The following is a 21725-nucleotide window of genomic DNA, read 5'->3' as shown; positions in this document are numbered from 1 at the left end:
GTGAGTTAACCAGTCGAAAATGACAGACATCAGTGCTCTCTGAACAATCTACAGAATCGTTGTAGAGTACATAGAGATGTACAAAGCTCTGAAAATACTGTAATTGTATTGATGGTTCCTTAAGGGAGAGAGTGCCATCTAGTGGTCGTAAATGTGTATTCCTCACTGTGAAGTGACGTTACAGTACAACCATTTTAGATTAGCTTACAGTGTCTCTAATTACTGTTATTTGTTTTTGTATTAAAATGTGTGTGTGTGCGTGTATATATATATATATATATATATATATATATATATATATATATATATATATATATTAAGGAACTCTTAATGCTTCAGCATACCAAGACATCTTGGACAATTTCATGCTCTCAACTTTGTGGGAACAGTTTGGGGATGACCCCTTCCTGTTCCAACATGACTGCACACCAGTGCACAAAGCAAGGTCCATAAAGACATGGATGAGTGAGTTTGGTGTGGAGGAACTTCACAGAGCCCTGACCTCAACCTGATAGAACACCTTCAGGATGAATTAGAATTAGGCCTTCTCGTCCAACATCAGTGCCTGACCTCACAAATGCGCTTCTAGAGGAATGGTAAAAAATTCCCAGAAACACTCCTAAACCTTGTGGAAAGCCTTCCTAGAAGAGTTGAAGCTTTATAGCTGCAAAGGGCGGGGTTCCTTTCACTGGAACTAAAAGTTCCTTTCACTGGAACTAAGGGGCCATGCCCATCCTCTGAAAAACAACACCTGAATTCAATGATGTGGAGGGGTGTCCCAAAACTTTTGCCAATATAGTGTATGTTTTGCTTGTAAAAAGTGTTTGCCTGCACTACAGCACCATGTTAAAATCTCACAATAAATGCGTATACGTTTTAGTAAGTGACATTCAGTGCATTCCTTTGGATGTAATAGATAGATAGATAGATAGATAGATAGATAGATAGATAGATAGATAGATAGATAGATAGATAGATAGATAGATAGAAAGCTATACTGCAGATCTATAAAAGCTGATCCATTCACATTTCAACCCCCTCAGTGTTAGATTATATGATTATTGCGGTGTTGATTGTATAGATGATGAATTTAGATGATTAATATTGTGGATAAGGCGTTCCAAATTTAACAATGAATGTGTTTAATGAATGAAACAATGACTTAATATATTAAAGCGCCTCAGTGGCACCACCTACTGGTATCTCAGTGGCACCACCTACTGGTGTAATGATGCAACTTACTGAAAGTGTCAATGAACGGATCTGAACGAATCTTTTTAGGTGAACCGAAAGATTCGAATCACTGGGTGAATCGAGGATGAATCGATTCACCACTATAGTGCAGTGAAACAGGTGCAAAGTGCAATTAGTGTAACTAGGTTTAGTGCAAGCTTTTTCAAATTGTTCAAGGATAGTTTGTCCAGAAGCAGGGCTGTAGGTACAGTAGATCCAAACTGTGAAATGGTTTAAATCGCATTAAATAAGACCCCCCACCCTCGCCAAAAAAAATAAAAAAATAAAATAAAAATAGCTCTATTATGGTTAAAGGTGCAATAATTGATGTTTATTCCTTTACGTGGACCAATAACCTAGAATATATGTAGAACATGATCCAATAACCAATGGATTATGTCTTGGCCTTATCGAAAAGTATAGAGTATAGAGTTGTATAAAGTGTATAAGGAACATAAACACAAGCATTCCGGACCGGAAATCTGGTTTCCATAAGGGTCTGCTCAGACATATATAGACATATAACATTTTTGTCTTGACATCAGAGTTTAAAGATTATATAAAATATTCTAGATATTTTGCCGGTTATTTGTACAATAAGAAAAAAACAACTACTGCACCTTTAATTGAAACCTGCTTAAAGGGGTGTGCATATTCAGGGACCACAAACAATACAGTCAGACTACTAAAGTAGCATTAAGAGCATTTGTGGATCCGGTTTATTCCCTAAAACATACCCCTGTCACTGATGTAGTGGAAATGATTGCGCATTTTCCGAAATGATTTCTTATATTTCTATGATTAGCAGTAGTACAGTACAGAAATACAGCTGCTACTGTTTCTAAGCTTCATTTGATGTTTGGAGATGATCTGAGCAGGGGTGGGTTGGATGGATATTTTCAGCGTTGTAACTTCTTTCGGTGCAACGCCGGGTGTTTACAATGGGAGCGCGGGGGAGCGGGTGCACAAAGGGTCTTTGTTGCTCCTCGATCCAATCACACACCGCGGGTAGATCGCCATGAGTGTCTCAGCCAATCAGAAGGCGCGGGGAGACTGTGGAGAAAGGCGTTTCATTTGGATGCTGCGAGCGTGCGCGCGCGCTGACCGACTATGTGTGAAGAATTCATCCCCGGCGAAAAATGGTCGCGTAGCCTGGTACCACGCGTACAAGCAAACACCAATCTGGACTGAGTGGCCATCACGTAAAGCTGCATTTCCCAAGCCGAACGCCGAAATATCTCAACGCGCCGGACACCGAGGCACGATGTAATAATACTACCACTAATAAAAAATCGACAGTTCAGGGATGGGTCGCAGAGCCACGCCTGCCCGAGATCTGCGCATAAACAGGTATGTTACCTGTGGACCTCGGGGACTTAAGGTTTATCAACACATGCTGTCCTTGTGTAAGGGTTTGGCGTGCAGCGGATCCAGCCGCGCGATGGCATGATCACCTGGAGGATCCACAAAGGCGACGGACGGCATGTCGATCACCCGAAATGCTCGATTCACGCGGATGACAACACGGCCGTATCTGCCACATTCATACTATCAAACCAAACTGGCTTCTCCCCTGCACTGGATTTAGTCTGCTTTTGGGATCTTTTCTGCAGCCGGTTTAAGCGCTTGAGTGTCGGCGTACTGGATCTCAGACAAAGAGCGTGCACAGAGTGGATGTGAGAACACGGAGAAACCGTTATGGCCTCTCTTCGCTTGCACGGATTGGATCAGCTGCCCGAAAACGGCAGTGTATCGCGAACACCGGAGTCTCACAGCCCGAAGCTGCTCTCTCAGGTGGACACCGCCGTGCTGCCGTTCCTCGGGGGCTTCGGTCGCTTTCAGAAGCGTCTTGTGGCTCTGACATGGCTCCCTGCGTTGCTCATCGCTTTCGGTCAGTTTTCGGATTATTTTCTTCTCGCGCAGCCCGACAGCACGTGCGTCCAACCGAGCGATCATGCAAGAAACGGGAGCGGCGTGAGCGCGAGCGCGAGCCCGAGCCCCTTGCCGCCGGGTCTGTTCGGTAATGCGACGCGCGCTGAGAGCAGCAGCAGCAGCGCGCGGTGCAAATGCGCCGAACCGAGGTTTGAGCTCCAGCTAGGACTGCAGCAGAATGTGGTCACTAAGGTGGGTAGGGAAAAAAATATGCTGGCAAACTGGTCAGATGTCCTTGACAAGCTTTTGCATGTCTATACATCGGTGTTTCCGGTTCCCACATTTTAACTCATCTCATTTAACTAATCGGAAATGAACAAGTGGTTACGTTCAAGAGGTTCTGCAAACAAAAGCACCTCTAACCGTTCTTCATTCTCTCTCTCTCTCTCTTTATTTGCTGTAGTGTCCTTGTAAATCTGACCTGCTTTCACCAGGATGACGTTTTGCACAGGTCTTTACCAACTAGAGCAGCTAGGGTAGATTTTTACTCGTTTGAGAATGAAGAACAAGCTGACTCAGTCTAGTTAACTTAGCAGGTGAATGCAGGGTCTGATAAGGAGGTCTGGGGTGTTCCACACGCCTAGCCTGGCAGAGATAACTCCTCTGTGACAGGCAAACTCAGCAGGCAGAACTCTATACAGTATGTTTTTTTAGCAGCCGGTAACAGTCAGTTGGTTAAGATTAGGATTTTTCACACAAAAGGGTTGTTCTTGTGTGTGTGTCTCTGTGTGTGTGTGTCTCTGTGTGTGTGTGTGTGTGTGTGTGTGTATATGTGTTGGAGAAAAACATGCATGAACCTTGCAGTATAAACGATAAACTTGGGTCTGAGAGCAGTACTGGTTTGCTTCTTGAATTGTGTACTGGAGTTATGAGGCGGATGTTACTCATAAGTAACAGAGAAAGTAAAGAATACTACTTAAAGGTGCAATAGTAACTTTTTTGTATGCTTTACCTGTCCAGTTAACCTGCAAGATATGTAGAACATGATACAGTAGATACAGTATACCGATTATTCTGTGTTTTATTCCTCTTATACCAGAGAATGATAACATATTTCCAGTTCCAGTTATCGCTTATGCTGTAAATCATTGTCATCTTTGTGTTCTCTCTCTTGTGAGCTCTATCCTGAAGAATTTTGGAAAACTTAAAAGCAAAGCTTCACTTCTGACTTCCTCTGACACTGGAGACTCCTTTAATAAAACACTGAATAAATGTCTCCTCACAGAAAATATATATAACGTCAACAATTAGACTCGTCATGCAGAGAGTTTGCTATAAAACTTTCAGTGTAATTGTTGCTATTGAAATGATAATGAGCACGTTGGTGCTTCTGACCAATCAGAATCAAGCACCGTGGTATAACTGCATATAAGACACGTTTGGTGTGACTGTTGTGTGTCTCCACAGTGGCAGCTGGTGTGTGACGAGGAGTGGAAGGTCCACATCGCCAAGTTCTCGCTGCTGGTGGGCTCCATATTTGGTTATCTGCTTATGGGGGCTATGGCGGACTGGTAAGCTACTTGGCATGTTATTTTTCTTAAAGGTTCTCACTCCTGGTCTCCTTTCCTGCTCTAACTCTTGGTCCTTCATGTGCTGAGAAATGTACAGTGCAGTAGAGTTGTGAAAGTAGAAAGAATTACAGTGTGGCAAGTCCATTCTCATAGATGTATAGTAAAGCACATCATATTGACTATGAAGATAAAGTGCAGCCGTTTTATATGAATTTTTTTTCAAGCAGTTGTTTCTTGACCAGTTTCACTGGCTCCAGTCCACTTCTTTGTCTTGCTCAGACTTTGCCAGTCCTTTCAATGTCCCTTACACCAAGTAATAACATCTCGAGTTAACCTTATCACAAATTGGATAGCCATTTAACCCATTTTGCTGTAAGACCTGAAAATCCTATCTCGTGTACAGTATAAGACTAGAAGATATTGGACACCCGATCATCACACTTATACATACATGTTGAGCATCCCATTCCAGAGTTAGTGTTATAATAAGCTCCACCCCCTTTCCCGGGAAGGTTCTTTGGAGCATGGCTTTGGGGATATGTGTTCATTCAGCCACAAGAGCATTAGTAAGATCAGGCGCTGAAGTCAAGTGAAGTTCCAGTTCATCCCAAAGATTTTCAGTGGGATTGAGTCAGGGTTCTTTGCCGGACACTCGAGTTCTTAATAACCATGTCTTCATGGAGGTTACTTTGTGCACAGTACATCATGCTGGAACAGCTTTGAACCTCTTAGTTCCAGTGAATGGAAATTGTAAAACTACAACATACAATGTCATATTATAAACTTCTAGTTGTTAACCTTGTGGGTTAACAGGTTGGGTCAGAACCATGTACAACTTTTGGAGGCGTATATTGTGTACCTGTACACTTTGCAAGTTGTTTACAACATCATGAGGTCTTCTAACTTGCTAACAAATGAATGATGGAAAAAGCAACTACTTTTTGACTTCCTTGCTATCTAGGACATCTCAAAACTTTTATGTTGACACCACAAATGTTATGTGGTCATCATACACCATGTTGCAAAGGTGGTTGATTGGCTCACAAAGCCAGGATGTTAAGGATGAAGCAGAAGCAGCCATTATTTTTTCTCATATACATTACAGCACAGTGAAAATTGTTTTGTCACATATCCCAGCTTGGAAGGAAGTAAGGAGAGGGCTTTGCTCAAGGGCCCAAGAACTGGGGCTATCAGTAACCAGATTACAGTAACTGCAGATGTTACCCACATGTTAAGATTCAAATAAGTTATAGGACTTTAGTTCATATCTAAGAACTTATTGCCTAATGAACCAATATATATTAGGAAAGGTGTACATACCAAAAGTTCTGAATGGGTTCCTATATCAGGAGAACGTTCCTGAATATTTTTGACATGCTAAAAATGTGTCCGAAATTTGTAAGCCACTTGGATTGAACCATATCGTATTTACATTTGCCCTTCCTTTACACCTTATAACTAGGTGCTTGTTGTGTCCATTCACATGAAAGCATCTGTAACAATACTGGACTGCAGCCCAGAGGCTTGATGCTGTCCTTTACTCCTGACTAGTTCAGTGTAAGCTGCTATTAGAAATGGAAGAAATGTCTTTGGATTCAGAAGAAGAGCATAGGCAAATGTAAGGGGGATCAGAGCATCTTCAATATCTTAGTCCATCTAAGTTTAAAGCAATTATTCGAGAATACTCTAGATCCTGGATGTGATCTTCTACACATGCTTCCACCAAAGCCATAGCAAAAAATCAGGCTAATAAATGAAACCTGCGACACGGAGTAAGCTCTGTTGATGCAATCGACCGTACGAGATCCGCTGCCAAATGCAGTTCTTTCTATAGATTTCTTTGCTCCCAGTGCGCCCTGCCTAAAGGCTTAATTACTTTTTGTGTGGCTGAAAATGCTGTGGAGAAACATTGTAATAGAGGTGCTACAATGCTGGGCATTTTAAAGAGCATTTTTATTTTTATTTTGGATTCCTGTACATGGAGAAATAAGGAACGCTTTATGCTAGTGAACAGATGGTGGCCTCGTAGCCTTCAACTGCTCTCTACAAAACTAATTACAAAATTAATTACATTTTAAAGACTGTTACAGAACAGTACGAAGGACGGATGAAGTTCTGGGCTGTCTGAAATAACTTTATTTAGTAGATATTTAAGCTGATAATGAGATTTATTAGAGGAAAAAAAGGAGCATAGTGCCATCAGACTGGACACTGTATAAATGAATGTTTGCTATGTTTAAGATATGTCTCATATTGTTCAGTAGAACAGAAATTGGTGTTTGTTAGCTATATCTACATTACGTAAGCAGTGACTCATGACAGTTCTGTGCTGATTACATTTGATCAGTAGTCTGAACTATTTCTAGCTTCTTCCATAAATATATGGAGTTGCTGGGCTTCTTCTTTATTGAACAGTAAAGTGAGATATTCAGCAATAAAGTGAAGAATTAAAGTAGAAAGGCAGAGTTTCCTCTGCCTTTCTACTTTAATTCTTCACTTTATTGCTGAAAAGGATCAATCCATCACTCTTTCATGTGCCGTGGTTGACAAATTGGCTGCTAATGAACTTCAATTTCAATTCAATTTATTTGTATAGCACCGTTTACAATGGACATTGTCTCAAAGCAGCTTTACAAAAGAAGAGAAACAGAGAAAGGAGAGGGGAAAAAATAAATTATTAAATTAAATTTTTAAACTATTTTATCCCTATTTTATCCCTAATGAGCAAGCCTGTGGCCACGGTGGCAAGGAAAAACTCCCTGAGATGATATGGGGAACAAACCTTGAGAGGAACCATGCTCAGATGGGAACCTCATCAACATTTGTGTGACACTGGACAGTAAATAATGTAACTGTAACTACTTAATGTCCTTTCTACAACAGCAATCAAGGGCCCATGAGGAACTATTAGGTCAGTGTAGTTTCTGAGTTCATTATAAACACTAATTCCTTGCTGTCACAAGCTGACCGGTGTAATAGCAGATCTGTGACGGTGTGAAAGTCCTCAAGTGGTTCTGTCCACGGCTGTCTCCTGGTCACAGGCTGTCCATACAGATCCATCCAGAGCATCAGTGAACACCACCAACTTCATTGATACATGATTGATATGTTTTTCTACTAGTGATTGATCAAAATACGAATACACTTTCTAAATGACAATGATAACATGACATGAAAGTCAGACGCGCTATTTAGGGATGTTTTGTGCCTCTCTCCATGAGTGAGCGGTCATAACATAATGACATGAGTGTCCAGAGCTGCAGGGTGCATTATTAGTAACAGAACAGCAGGGGGTTAAGTTATGATACTAGTTTAAATGATTAGAGGATAAAACCAATTAAATACCAATAAAATATTGCCAATTTTGTACTGCATTGATGTAGTGGTGAAAGAGTCAGTGCTCTATGCAGTGCGTTTCTATCGAGTTTTTTTTTTCAGTGTTATTTAAAATAATAATAATAAAAAGAAAAATAATTACAATAATTATAATAATAATATAATAATAATAATAATAATAATATATTATTATTATAATTATTATTATTATAAAAGGTTTAAATCCAAACACAGTTCCACACATACAGATGTATGAAGCACTAAACTGACAGAAACAGATCCAGACATGAGCTTTTGGTTACAGCCTCAATCTGTACTGATGTAACTGCAAATTTGATCATTTTCTCATAAAGTGAACAGTTACAACTTCTCCAATCTGAATTTCCTGTCTTACATTTTTATTTGTATAGCGCTTTTAAAAATGGACATTGTCTCAGAGTGAAAAAAAAATATAAAGTTTAAAGTTAAGTTACTATTTTATCCCTAATGAAAAGCCTGAGTTGACGGTGGCGAGGAAAAACTCCCTGAGATGATATGAGGAAGAAACCTTAAGAGGAACTGGACAGTAAATAATGCAAATATAAATAATGTCCTTTCTCCAAAAGCAACCAAAGTGCTCATGAGGAACTATTAAATCAGTGTAGTTTCTGAGGTCATTATAGACACTAATTCCTTGCTGTTGAAAGCTGACAGATGTAACGGCAGATCTGTGACGGTGTGATAGTCTCCAAGTGGCTCTGTCCACAGCAGTCCCCTGGTCACAGACTGTCCACACAGATGCATCCACTGCAGCAGTGGGCACCACCATGCCACGAGACTCCAACCAGGGCATCTGGATGCATCAGGCAGGTCCGGAAAGAAGTAGTGGCCACACTAGAAACTCTGAACACTGGGAGATTAGGAGGGGGACATATAGATTTAAACTGCCTTAGTGTTCAAAACAATAGATAACCTTCATCTCTATTAGCATGAATTTGACTGAATGGTCAAAAAGGCATGGCTGTAAATAAAGACTATTTTATCTGAGACATATACAGTAAACAGCCAGATGTTTATGGACTTGTCTTTCAGTTGCACATCCCAATCTAGATTTAATCTTCTTTCGCCGTTAAACAATATCAATCTCCAGACATCTCTAGATTTTGTTTTTTTAAATCCAACTTTAGTTTCTAAGGAGAACGATTTGTGCAGGTATGCATCGTCATGCTGGAACAGGTTTGAGTTCCAGTAAAGGGAAATTGTAATGCTATAGCATACAAAGACGGTCTGGACAATTGTGTGCTTCTAATTTTTTGGCTGAAGCAGACCTACGTATGGGTGTTTAATTTGTTTCAGTATTGGTAGTCTAGTGAATTTAGTTTAACTGGCAGCAGAAGCAGGACAGTCGCTAAAAATATTAAGGATTTAGGGGCAGTGGTAGCTCAAGTGAGGTTGAGGTTCGAGCCCCAGCACCACCAAGCTGGGATATAAGAAAAAAGAATTTCACAGTGCTGTAATGTATATGTGAAAATAAAGGCTTCTTCTTCTTCTTCTTCTTCTTCTTCAAAAGACACCAGTATTTTATATCAGCAAGGAAGTAAAATAAACCTCAAAATCAAGCGGATCTTTTGCACTTTAACTCCATAGTCCTTGGCAAGGCAATGGAAATATAAATATGAGACTGCACTGTCGTTTGTGGCTTGATGCATGTATTGTGAAACCTTTGAAAGTGAAGTAGCAGGTAAATATATACAGTACCCAAAAGTGTTAGTTACACAACTGTTTGTCTTTCTCTCTATCTATCTCTTTCCCTCTCAGGATAGGTCGTATTCCGGTGCTGCTTGTCTCGGTGTTGTCTGTGCTCGTGTTTGGCTTGTGTGTGGCCTTCTCTGTGGACATGGCCATGTTTAGTACTCTGCGCTTCTTTCAGGGCTTTTGCCTCGCTGCCATCAGACTCTCCCTCTATGTGCTGAGTAAGTTTCTGTTTCTCACTTTTCTTCCTTCACACTTCAGACTAAAGGGCTATCACTCTGCTTCAGACACCTTCTCGTACTGCCGGGGTTGCGCTCTGATGCAGATATTTTCTCCTGATTGCTGCTAAAGTACTGTTTATTGTAGATTTTTGATATTTGCTTTTATAGTGATATTTTTTGTCTCTTAATTGAAAAAAAAAATCATTAATTTTTTTTTATTCCAAATAAAATTAATCTTTATTAATTATTTATTTATTTATTCATTTATTTATTTATTTATTATTTTTCACATTTAACAGCATTTTGGTTCATGACAACATTAGACAAGTCTCTTGTTTATTTAATTCAAAGATTTCTTCTGACCATTAAGGAATAAAACCACCAGCATTATCAATCATCATCATCATTATTATTTCCGCGTTGCAGTCAATAAAAAAAAAAATTTCATTGCCCAGCTCTAGTCTGTATTCATTATTTATAAAAGGTAGCACAATCAAGCTGCATTTAAACATCTTATCTAGGATTAAATGCCTGCTTTGCTGCTTAGATATATTTAAAATCTATTCATAAGAGGATATTCTTATAGTAAGTGATGTAGGGGGATTTCATGTAGCACAACATGTGATGAGTTAGAAACACACAAACCCTTGTGGTTACAAACACGGACACAACGTTCGGCTAATACTAGAGTACTGGCTGAATATTGTTGCCTGCTCCTTCTTTCTCCATTAAAGTAGATATATGAAGAAAGACTGCCGTCTCTGGAGTAGATCACTTACAGCCTAGGGACACGACGAATCAAAGGATGCTTCGGGCAAACAGAGAAAATGATCATCTGCTTAAAAAAAAAAAAAATTAAATGGGCCAAAAATTAAAAATGAGAAATCTAAAATCTACAATAAACAAAAGCTAAACTGAATTAAAAACAGGAACGTAATACAATCCCTAGTCAACTGTATTCACTCACTCACCAAAAAATTATATAAAAATCAAGTACAGTATAATAGCCTTTAAATGTGCTGTGGGATCTTTTTGTTTGTTGTAACCTAACTGTGATCTCTCTTAGGGATTGAGCTGTGTTTGCCTGCTTGGCGCTTCTCCATGACGATGGTTGCCAGCCTGGTGGTGGTGGGAGGGCAGCTGCTGATGCCAGGGTTGGCAGCGCTGTGCCGCGATTGGCAGGTTCTTCAGGTCCTCATCATTGTTCCCTTCGTCCTAATGCTTCCTTACATTTGGTAAGGTCATCCCTGCTACATGATGCATGATACAGTATACACCATACGTGTGTGTGTGTGTGTGTGTGTGTGTATGTGTGTGTGGGAGTGTTTGAGTTGTAAAGCTTGCATAATCCCATCTGGAGTTTAGCAGTAACTATATTTACATGTCGATTAATAATATATTCAAATACTGAGCTGAGATTCAGGACGAAAAAGTGTGAATTTTAATAGAAAGCAAGCAGATTCCCAGGTTCTGCTAAATGAGGTGAATAATCTATTTAATAATTCATTCAAATTAAGAAACAAATTGAATGTTTCTTTATTGGAACCTGCACACACATCATTGTCATGTACTGTACATCCTGAAAATTGCTGCTATTCATTTTATAAATAACAGAAAATTTCGAAAAGTGATTTTGGATGTTCTGCTAATATATCAGGCAGACGAATTGCTTTTTGTTTAAGAAGTAAACTTAATAAACGTTATATTTTGCTGAGATTAATATTTTTTGAATCAGATAGTCTGAGCAGATTTCATGTTTGAGCTATTTCTTTTTATTATTATTATTATTATTATTATTTATTTTTTTATTTATTTATTTTTTTAAATAATTTTTTATATATATTTATTCATAGCTGTAAGGACAAATAGGTTTAAGAGCCTGAAAAAAAAGTATTTCATATTGACTTATGTGTGATTTTATTTTATTTTATTTTTTAATCTTTTTTTTTTATTTAGAAATTTATTTAACATACTGTTCAGGTTAACTTCACATTTGACAGCATTAAAAAATACCCTAAAGGTCATTCTTTTAGCTTGAAATGTATTTTACTAGATTTATTTTCATTTTTATATTTTATTTTGTTGATCAATTATTTTATATTTTATTTTAATAGATTATTTAATGATTATTAGACTATACACTTCAAAGTGTAGGACTATTTTTAATTTTTTTTATTTGTTCAATTTTGTTGCACTTGCACTGACAATAAAAACATTCAGTTCAATAAAGTGACCAAAAATACACAAATTTTAAATATATTTAAAACATTTTGTACAGGTGCTATACATTTTAAAAACACACCACTGTTCTGGGTCGAATTTGACCAGTATCTATTAAAAATGTATTTCATATCCACTAGTATGAGTCAAATCAAGGAAAATGTTGGTTTTAAGGAAATCTGTGAATCTATACATGTCATGTCTGTGTGGATTTTTTCAAATATAGGAAGACGTCAAACTGAGAATTATAGATAGATTCTACCATCAGATTTCAAACTAATAATAAACTCCTAGGCCCTAAAAAATGTGGCAATAGGAATGTGACATAACAGCACGTATGTAACAAACAACAGGATATCCCTGTTCTAAACTTCCTTCCTTTCCACTTTCCGGTTTCAATCCCAACACAAACAGACTGTTGACACAAGATGGTGTGTTGGATTGGATAGTTAAGAATTCCAAAATGTCTCACCAGGAAATATCCTGGAATTCTTATTGAATATTAAAGGAATGCTGTTGAGACTGTTTAAAGGTTTTAAGATATTATTGTTGTAATACTGTGAAAATCCACAGAATGTCTTATTTACAATAAACAAAGAACAATTTCCAGCAATCTGTCTTGCTGGAATGTGGAACTGTTGAATTATGCTTTTGTTACACAAATTCCAAACTTAATTTGTACCCTAGAATCATGGAGCATGAGAAATGAGATTTTTCTATCCCTTCTTTCTAGGGTTTTTCCTGAGTCTCTGCGCTGGTTGTTGGCCACACAGCACTATCACAGAGCCAAGAGGCAAATGTACTCAATCGCCCGAAGTAACAAGGTGGACACTGCGACTGACCCTAACGGAATCCTCACAGGTAAGGACTGAGATCATTACAGGCTTGAAAGAAATCTCTGGGAAGGAATGATCATAAAAGTCATGATGGATTACGGTTGTGTCCAGAGCTGGAGCGTGAGCTGGAGCAGAAACCCAGAACTTCCTGTATCACACAGCTGAGGAGCACACGAAACCTGTGGAAGAGCACTGTAGTGCTGTGTGTCAACTCGTGAGTATCTGTGTGTGTGTGTGTGTGTGTTTGAGACTATACACTGATGACTAATGATTAGAGCCACCAGGGGGCCTCCTAAAAATGTTGACTCAAGACTGCTAATGAATAAATGATGTTTGTCTAGATTAATACAATACAATATAAAACAACCTAACTCTTTTGTACTGCTCACTTAATGTGATGGTTGGGATTGGACAGAGGATATAAGGAGGTCCAGTTGTGCAGGATTAGAGCTTCTTTAGCCATGAGTCTCCATTTCTCCCTTCATGTCTAATCAGCAGTCCAACTGTGACGATTAAAGAAAAATTACTAAGCCTGTGAGTGGGTGAGTGAGTGGGTGAGTGAGTGGGTGAGTGAGTGGGTGAGTGAGTGGGTGAGTGAGTGAGTGGGTGAGTGAGTGGGTGAGTGAGTGAGTGGGTGAGTGAGTGAGTGGGTGAGTGAGTGAGTGAATGAGTGGGTGAGTGAATGAGTGGGTGGGTGAATGAGTGGGTGAGTGAGTGGGTGAGTGAGTGGGTGAGTGAGTGGGTGAGTGAGTGGGTGAGTGAGTGGGTGAGTGAGTGGGTGAGTGAGTGGGTGGGTGAATGAGTGGGTGAGTGAATGAGTGGGTGGGTGAATGAGTGGGTGAGTGAGTGGGTGAGTGAGTGGGTGAGTGAGTGGGTGAGTGAGTGGGTGAGTGAGTGGGTGAGTGAGTGAGTGAGTGGGTGAGTGAGTGAGTGGGTGAGTGAGTGGGTGGGTGAATGAGTGGGTGAGTGAATGAGTGGGTGGGTGAATGAGTGGGTGGGTGAATGAGTGGGTGGGTGAATGAGTGGGTGAGTGAATGAGTGGGTGAGTGAATGAGTGGGTGAATGAGTGGGTGAATGAGTGGGTGAATGAGTGGGTGAATGAGTGGGTGAATGAGTGGGTGAGTGAGTGGGTGAGTGAGTGAGTGAGTGGGTGAGTGTTTTACGTCCCCCAGGTTAAGACCTGCTGGACTTTATGTTGTCTAGTGACGAGAGAAAAGTGGGAATGTTTGTGATCAAGGCTGTGTCTTGAATCCATGTACTACATAACTAACTAGTGCATAACCGAACAGAACATCTGAGAACTGTTATGCTGCTCAAAAGTTTGCTAAAAGTGAATTGTCGAAATGTAAAGAATTTGAAAAACATGAACGCTCTTGTTACTCATTCACTATTTTACACCATTGTGTAATATAAATAGCGTGAGTTGTGTCTTAGCACTGAAAATTCCAACAAGAAGAAGGATCGCTTACTTAGAGAAGGGGGCTGGGCAACGAACAGCTTGAATATGATGTCATGTTCAAATATCGGTTACAAATCGACAGCCCTAAAGGCAGTGTCCAGGAGGTATAGCGATCATATCCGGTCAATTTTATTGTTTGTCTGTATTTATGCCACGCTGACTTTCTCTGGTCAGGGGACACCAGCTGTGTCACACGGCAGTCCCTGTGGACGAGGCGGCTGAAAGAAACACAGGCTGCACTTTCAGCTCCAGATGTTAACGTTAATAATTATCCAGTACGTAAGACTGAAACAGGACAATGAGAAATAAATAAATAATCAATTGTGCTGAATTGTTAAAAAAAAAAAAAGCACCCATATTTGAAAAAAAGAAATGTCTAGAACAGAAAAGGAAGAAAGAAGGGATAGTTATGGTTTGGCGTTTATACATGTTAACATGGAGAACATACCGAAACTCAGCGTTCAAAAGTTTACAGACAGATACGGTTTAGACAAGATTCAGATAAAGAGGAAGTCTGAATCTGGAGTGAAAGGATTTAGTGCACAAGGAGAATCTACAGGTGCTGGAACCTCTGTTGCGGAAATTTCCAGACAAAATAAAGAAGCAGACTAAAAACTGCTGCGTTTTTCAGTCAGTTTTTCTGCATGTTTTGGATTGTTTGCAGAATATACCCACATTTGATGTATAGCTTTTCTCACCATTTTATTCTGCACTTGAGATACAACATTTGCCTGTAAACATTAGTATTATTTAATCAGGTTTTCTACCACAGTGAGGTTGAAAAGTTTCTAATTTAAGCCGTGTGTATTGATTTTCTGTAACGGACACTAATTTCAGCTGATATCGGTTTATATAATCACTGTTTCTGTAGAAACCGTTTCCTTAGTTTAAGGAAAGAATATAATCGATGATGTGGAGTAGTTTTCTATTAAGAGATATTTCTGGATCATTGTTATGTGTTCATTTTTGAAGGAGTCTGGAGTGTCTCAGTCACATGCGTCTCATGTGAGAACACACGAGGCTGGTGAGCGAGCGGAGGGTTTATTATAGCAGCTATAACGTAAATGACATCAGAAACTAATTTGTCTTGCAGCATTTATTTTGTTCAGGGTCGCCATAGCAGATCAGCTGATCCGCATATTTTGATTTTACACCGGTTTCCCTTTCTGAAATAACCCTCATCATTTTTTTTTCCAATATAAAAAGTTTTACATTATTAAATCATGATATAAATCAAGTTGAAAATCTTATACACATTGTGTAATTCGTTGAGAACAAAATGATAGTCAGTGGAAAAAAAAATCATCAACGTATGCTGGGAGACGCACCTTGTGAAGGCATATACGGATGTGCCGTATATGCTGGAGGAGCTGGACTGTCTGTGTAACCTGACTCGGGTCGCAGGTACCAGCTACAAGTTGTGGCAAAGACCCTAACAAAACACAAAACTTGAGACAAATCAGTAAGGAAGAGAAGAAAGGAGAGAGAAGCCGTCTGTGGCCACCACCTACAAACCCATTCCATTTTTGAGGTGTGTGTGAGGGAGCAAGGAAAGGAGTGTGTGAGTGAGTGAGGCAGTGAGTGAGGGTGTGTGTGTGAGTGAGTGTGTGTGGCAGTGAGTGAGTGGGTGAGAGGGTGAGTGTGTGTGTGAGTGAATAAGGAAAGGGGTGAGTGTGTGGGTGAGTGTGTGTGAGTGAGTGAATAAGGAAAGGGGTGAGTGTGTGTGTGAGTGAATAAGGAAAGGGGTGAGTGTGTGGGTGAGTGTGTGTGAGTGAGTGAATAAGGAAAGGGGTGAGTGTGTGTGTGTGAGTGAATAAGGAAAGGGGTGAGTGTGTGGGTGAGTGTGTGTGAGTGAATAAGGAAAGGGGTGAGTGTGTGGGTGAGTGTGTGTGAGTGAATAAGGAAAGGGGTGAGTGTGTGTGAGTGAATAAGGAAAGGGGTGAGTGAGTGGGTGTGTGTGTGTGAGTGAATAAGGAAAGGGGTGTGTGTGTGTGAGTGAATAAGGAAAGGGGTGTGTGTGTGTGTGTGAGTGAATAAGGAAAGGGGTGAGTGTGTGAGTGAATAAGGAAAGGGGTGAGTGTGTGAGTGAGTGTGTGTGAGTGAATAAGGAAAGGGGTGAGTGTGTGTGAGTGAATAAGGAAAGGGGTGAGTGTGTGAGTGAATAAGGAAAGGGGTGTGTGTGTGTGAGTGAATAAGGAAAGGGGTGTGTGAGTGAATAAGGAAAGGGGTGTGTGTGTGTGAGTGAATAAGGAAAGGGGTGAGTGTGTGAGTGAGTGTGTGTGAGTGAATAAGGAAAGGGGTGAGTGTGTGAGTGAATAAGGAAAGGGGTGAGTGTGTGAGTGAATAAGGAAAGGGGTGAGTGTGTGAGTGAATAAGGAAAGGGGTGAGTGTGTGAGTGAATAAGGAAAGGGGTGAGTGTGTGAGTGAGTGTGTGTGAGTGAATAAGGAAAGGGGTGAGTGTGTGAGTGAATAAGGAAAGGGGTGAGTGTGTGTGAGTGAATAAGGAAAGGGGTGAGTGTGTGTGAGTGAATAAGGAAAGGGGTGTGTGTGTGTGAGTGAATAAGGAAAGGGGTGTGTGTGTGTGAGTGAATAAGGAAAGGGGTGTGTGTGTGTGAGTGAATAAGGAAAGGGGTGAGTGTGTGAGTGAGTGTGTGTGAGTGAATAAGGAAAGGGGTGAGTGTGTGAGTGAGTGTGTGTGAGTGAATAAGGAAAGGGGTGAGTGTGTGAGTGAATAAGGAAAGGGGTGAGTGTGTGAGTGAATAAGGAAAGGGGTGAGTGTGTGAGTGAATAAGGAAAGGGGTGAGTGTGTGAGTGAGTGTGTGTGAGTGAATAAGGAAAGGGGTGAGTGTGTGAGTGAATAAGGAAAGGGGTGAGTGTGTGTGAGTGAATAAGGAAAGGGGTGAGTGTGTGAGTGAGTGTGTGTGAGTGAATAAGGAAAGGGGTGAGTGTGTGAGTGAATAAGGAAAGGGGTGAGTGTGTGTGAGTGAATAAGGAAAGGGGTGAGTGAGTGGGTGTGTGTGTGTGAGTGAATAAGGAAAGGGGTGAGTGTGTGTGAGTGAATAAGGAAAGGGGTGAGTGTGTGTGAGTGAATAAGGAAAGGGGTGAGTGTGTGTGAGTGAATAAGGAAAGGGGTGAGTGAGTGAGTGGGTGAGTGTGTGTGTGTGAGTGAATAAGGAAAGTGGTGAGTGAGTGTGTGTGTGTGTGAGTGAATAAGGAAAGGGGTGAGTGTGTGTGAGTGAATAAGGAAAGGGGTGAGTGAGTGGGTGTGTGTGTGTGAGTGAATAAGGAAAGGGGTGAGTGTGTGTGAGTGAATAAGGAAAGGGGTGAGTGTGTGTGAGTGAATAAGGAAAGGGGTGAGTGAGTGAGTGGGTGAGTGTGTGTGTGTGAGTGAATAAGGAAAGTGGTGAGTGAGTGTGTGTGTGAGTGAATAAGGAAAGGGGTGAGTGTGTGTGAGTGAATAAGGAAAGGGGTGAGTGAGTGGGTGTGTGTGTGTGAGTGAATAAGGAAAGGGGTGAGTGTGTGTGTGAGTGAATAAGGAAAGGGGTGAGTGTGTGTGAGTGAATAAGGAAAGGGGTGAGTGTGTGTGAGTGAATAAGGAAAGGGGTGAGTGAGTGAGTGGGTGAGTGTGTGTGTGTGAGTGAATAAGGAAAGGGGTGAGTGAGTGAGTGGGTGAGTGTGTGTGTGTGAGTGAATAAGGAAAGGGGTGAGTGTGTGTGAGTGAATAAGGAAAGGGGTGAGTGTGTGTGAGTGAATAAGGAAAGGGGTGAGTGTGTGTGAGTGAATAAGGAAAGGGGTGAGTGAGTGAGTGGGTGAGTGTGTGTGTGTGAGTGAATAAGGAAAGGGGTGAGTGAGTGAGTGAGTGGGTGAGTGTGTGTGTGTGTGAGTGAATAAGGAAAGGGGTGAGTGAGTGAGTGAGTGGGTGAGTGTGTGTGAGTGAATAAGGAAAGGGGTGAGTGTGTGTGAGTGAATAAGGAAAGGGGTGAGTGTGTGTGAGTGAATAAGGAAAGGGGTGAGTGAGTGGGTGAGTGTGTGTGTGTGAGTGAATAAGGAAAGGGGTGAGTGAGTGAGTGGGTGAGTGTGTGTGTGTGTGAGTGAATAAGGAAAGGGGTGAGTGTGTGTGAGTGAGTTAGTGAGAGAGCAAGGAAAGGAGTGAGTGAGGGAACAAGTGAATGTGTGAGTGAGCAAGCAAGGGAGTGATTGTGTGCAATTATTCCATTTCATTCTCATACAGTGAAATGTTTAAATAATCAATGTTAGAAACAATCCAGAAAATCTATTAATAAAATTAATTGTAATTAATGTAATTAATAAAATACTTGATGTGCAGAAGAAACTGATGCCAAGTGTGTGTGTGAATTTGAGTACTTTATTTAAATTGTGTTGAGGAGAAACCTAATTCAGTGAACTCCCCCCCTCCCCCCCACAGGCTGACAGGTTATGGTATCCATCACTGTTTTGCACGCAGTGTTCTGGAGGGCAGCACCTCTCACCTGCACTATTTCGCTCTGGCGGGCATCGCTATGGCCTCGTGTTTGGTGCTGTGTCCGGTGGTGGCGGCGTTCGGCAGACGAGGCGGCCTCCTCACCTTCATGATCATCACAGCGCTCGCCTCGTTACTGCAGCTCGGCCTCCTCAGCCGTGAGTGTACATCCGCTTGCTAGCAATGTGCTTCGGAATAGTGACGGTCAGAATGACCGAATTCCTTCTGTTATCATTAATAGAAATGGAGTATATCTAGATACAGAGCTCCTGCTCTATCCAAATTAGATCTATTGGTCTACATATCCTACACAACCTGAGCCAAATAATTAATCTTAATAAGCATATAAAGGTCAATTAAATAACAAATTTTCACTACAGAACTGAAACCTGTAACTTGTTAGAAGGTTGGTGCTGTAACTGTAGTTAATTAAAGAAATCACAATTTATCCGAATGGCTAGAAGACTGTAATGCTGGAGAAATGGCTCCAGCAGGCAGCTCGCAGGACTTGCAGAAATCTCGCTCGGATAAACGAATATTCCCGAGTTGTGGGATCTTTCTCGCTTTTCTCTCTTGTGATTGACAAGAATCTTCTATGTATCTCTCTTATTATAACAGTAATCGGAAAATACAGTCTCCGGCACAATATAGGTAAGATTAATCAATCTTCTAACACACACCCACACATTCTCACACACACATATACAGGCTCTCTCAATGGATCCATGCCCAGATATTTAAAGTTGTTGTGTATAATATCAGTTCTCAGGGACACGTTAAATCAGCGGTTCTCTGTGGCGTTCTCCATCATTGGAATGTTCTCGTCTCACGCCGTCAGCACTCTGAGTATCTTCTACTGCACAGAGATCACACCAACTGTCATCAGGTAAGACCCCCCCCCCCATCTCTCTCTCTCTCCCTCTCTCACCCTCGCCCCCTCTCTCTCTCTTTCTCACACACACACACACACACACACACGCGCCCGCATACACACACACACACACACACACACACACACCCCCGACTTCATTGTCACGACCTGCTGCACATGCTGCATCACAGGGAGGCGGAACAACACACTATCCACCTATTGACTAGTGTTGCTGTGATTAACAGGGAGACAAAGTATAACATCCCTCCATCAGTTCCAGCATTTTAGTGATTTCTTCAGCAATTGAATGATGTTGTTGGACAAAAAAACGAGTTCTTGTGTGGTGGAAAAGTGTGTCTATATGAGAGAGAGAAGGAAAGAGAGAGCTAAATGTACACATGGAAAATATAGTTAAGGATTTTTTTTGTTTCATCACTTGATATGTTTGTATGAAATCTTTTGCCCTAATTATAACATTGTGTGTGTGTGTGTGTGTGTGTTAGGGGCGGAGGTGTAGGCTTGGTCCTGGCTAGCGCAGGGTTCGGCATACTAACTGCTCCACTTATGGAACTTCACAACCAGAAAGGCTTCTTCCTCCACCACGTCATCCTCACATGCTGCACTCTCCTCTGCATCATTTGCATTCCACTGCTGCCCGAGACCACCGGCCAACCGCTGCCCGAATCTCTGGCAGAAGGGGAGGGGCTTTTGCGCAGGCCCCTCCTCCCTGGAGAGCAGCACCACCTCCTTGCCAGACAAGAGGTCAGGGAGTACTCTCGCGTCCAGGACACGCCTCTTCATCAGGTCGTCAATCCCAGCAACACCACAGCACCCAGTAACAGCACAGTGAACGGAGTGAGGACTTGACCGCGTACATGCTCGCGTGAATCCAAGCCAGCACAGGCCATATGAAGAACAGCTGCAGTGATCTGATTGGCCCGCATCATGAGGTTACAAGCGCTGAGAATTTCTTACAGCGATTTTAACCGGTGAATGATGTCAAACTACTGAATTCTCATAATATATCAAACCTCTTAATCCAGGAGGGATGGATGTGGTGTTGTGAAAAATGAATATCGACGTAATTTCATTCTATTTTTCAAAACAAACCACTAAGTTCAGGCTGATGTCGGCAAAAAACCGTCTCGCAGTTTTTAGCTTTTCTATAGTTTTGTACTACACCCAGGAAAAAAAAAAGAGAAAACAATCATGTTAAGCTTAATTTCTTATGCATGTGAGTAGACTCATGCATGTGTGTGTGTGTGTGTGTGTGTGTGTGTGTGTAAAGAACAACAGACCTGATTATGGATAATGACGTTTTGGAAAAGACAAAAAAATAAATAAAGCAGGCTGAATCCGTAGCTTTAGTCGTCTGAAAACATCTTGGCGTTAAGATCGTGTTTTATTTCACAGAGATCGATTAAACCTAGAACGATCTGGCGCAGGTCTGTAGAACGTGTGTGTGTGTGTGAATAAGTTTTTACACTCGTCGTTTCCGTACGGAAATGAAAAACAGGGCAGAGCACAGACACTGTAAGGGCCGCTGACTCGGCTGCTCAGTATTTCCTGTTCTAAATGTTTTTGGGCAGTATATTATCTGTGGCTTAATAAATTTTCTTTTTTTCCCGAACTACTGAATATGAGAATGTAAAATGTTTTTAATCGTTCTTGAGATTAGTTTGTTGATGGCACAAAATATGCAAAAAAAAAAAAAAACCCCAAACAAACACAAAAAACTGTTTTGTGCTCAATGTTTTTTGTTTTTTTTTCCCTGTCCAAAATGGATCTACTGTATAACTGGCCTTAGATTGTGACTGATAATCGGAGATCTAAATTTGATTGATATCTAAGATTAAAAAAATTTTTTTTTTAAATTAATTAAAAATAGCACGTTT

At 40.9% G+C, this 21725-nt stretch overlaps 1 protein-coding gene across 2 annotated transcripts; it reads left to right on the top strand.

Moving 5' to 3' along the window:
- The first annotated feature begins 2195 nt into the window (after positions 1-2195).
- Positions 2196-21697, top strand: LOC131355150 (solute carrier family 22 member 23). Of its 2 annotated transcripts, XM_058393418.1 has the most exons (10): positions 2199-3357; positions 4573-4676; positions 9810-9964; positions 11031-11199; positions 12918-13045; positions 13132-13234; positions 18906-19117; positions 19578-19610; positions 19722-19845; positions 20334-21697. In XM_058393418.1, the coding sequence occupies exons 1-10, from the start codon at positions 2932-2934 to the stop codon at positions 20695-20697; spliced, it is 1818 nt and encodes a 605-aa protein (XP_058249401.1). In that variant the 5' UTR covers positions 2199-2931; the 3' UTR covers positions 20698-21697. The 2 variants fall into 2 exon arrangements, with proteins under 2 accessions (XP_058249400.1, XP_058249401.1); XM_058393417.1 differs by having other exon boundaries at positions 2196-3357; positions 19578-19845.
- The last annotated feature ends 28 nt before the right edge of the window (positions 21698-21725 follow it).

Source organism: Hemibagrus wyckioides, linkage group LG06 (assembly GCF_019097595.1).
Source record: "Hemibagrus wyckioides isolate EC202008001 linkage group LG06, SWU_Hwy_1.0, whole genome shotgun sequence".
Lineage (NCBI taxonomy): Eukaryota > Metazoa > Chordata > Actinopteri > Siluriformes > Bagridae > Hemibagrus > Hemibagrus wyckioides.
Note: the sequence above shows the minus strand (reverse complement) of the source record. Positions and strands in the feature narration are given on the sequence as shown.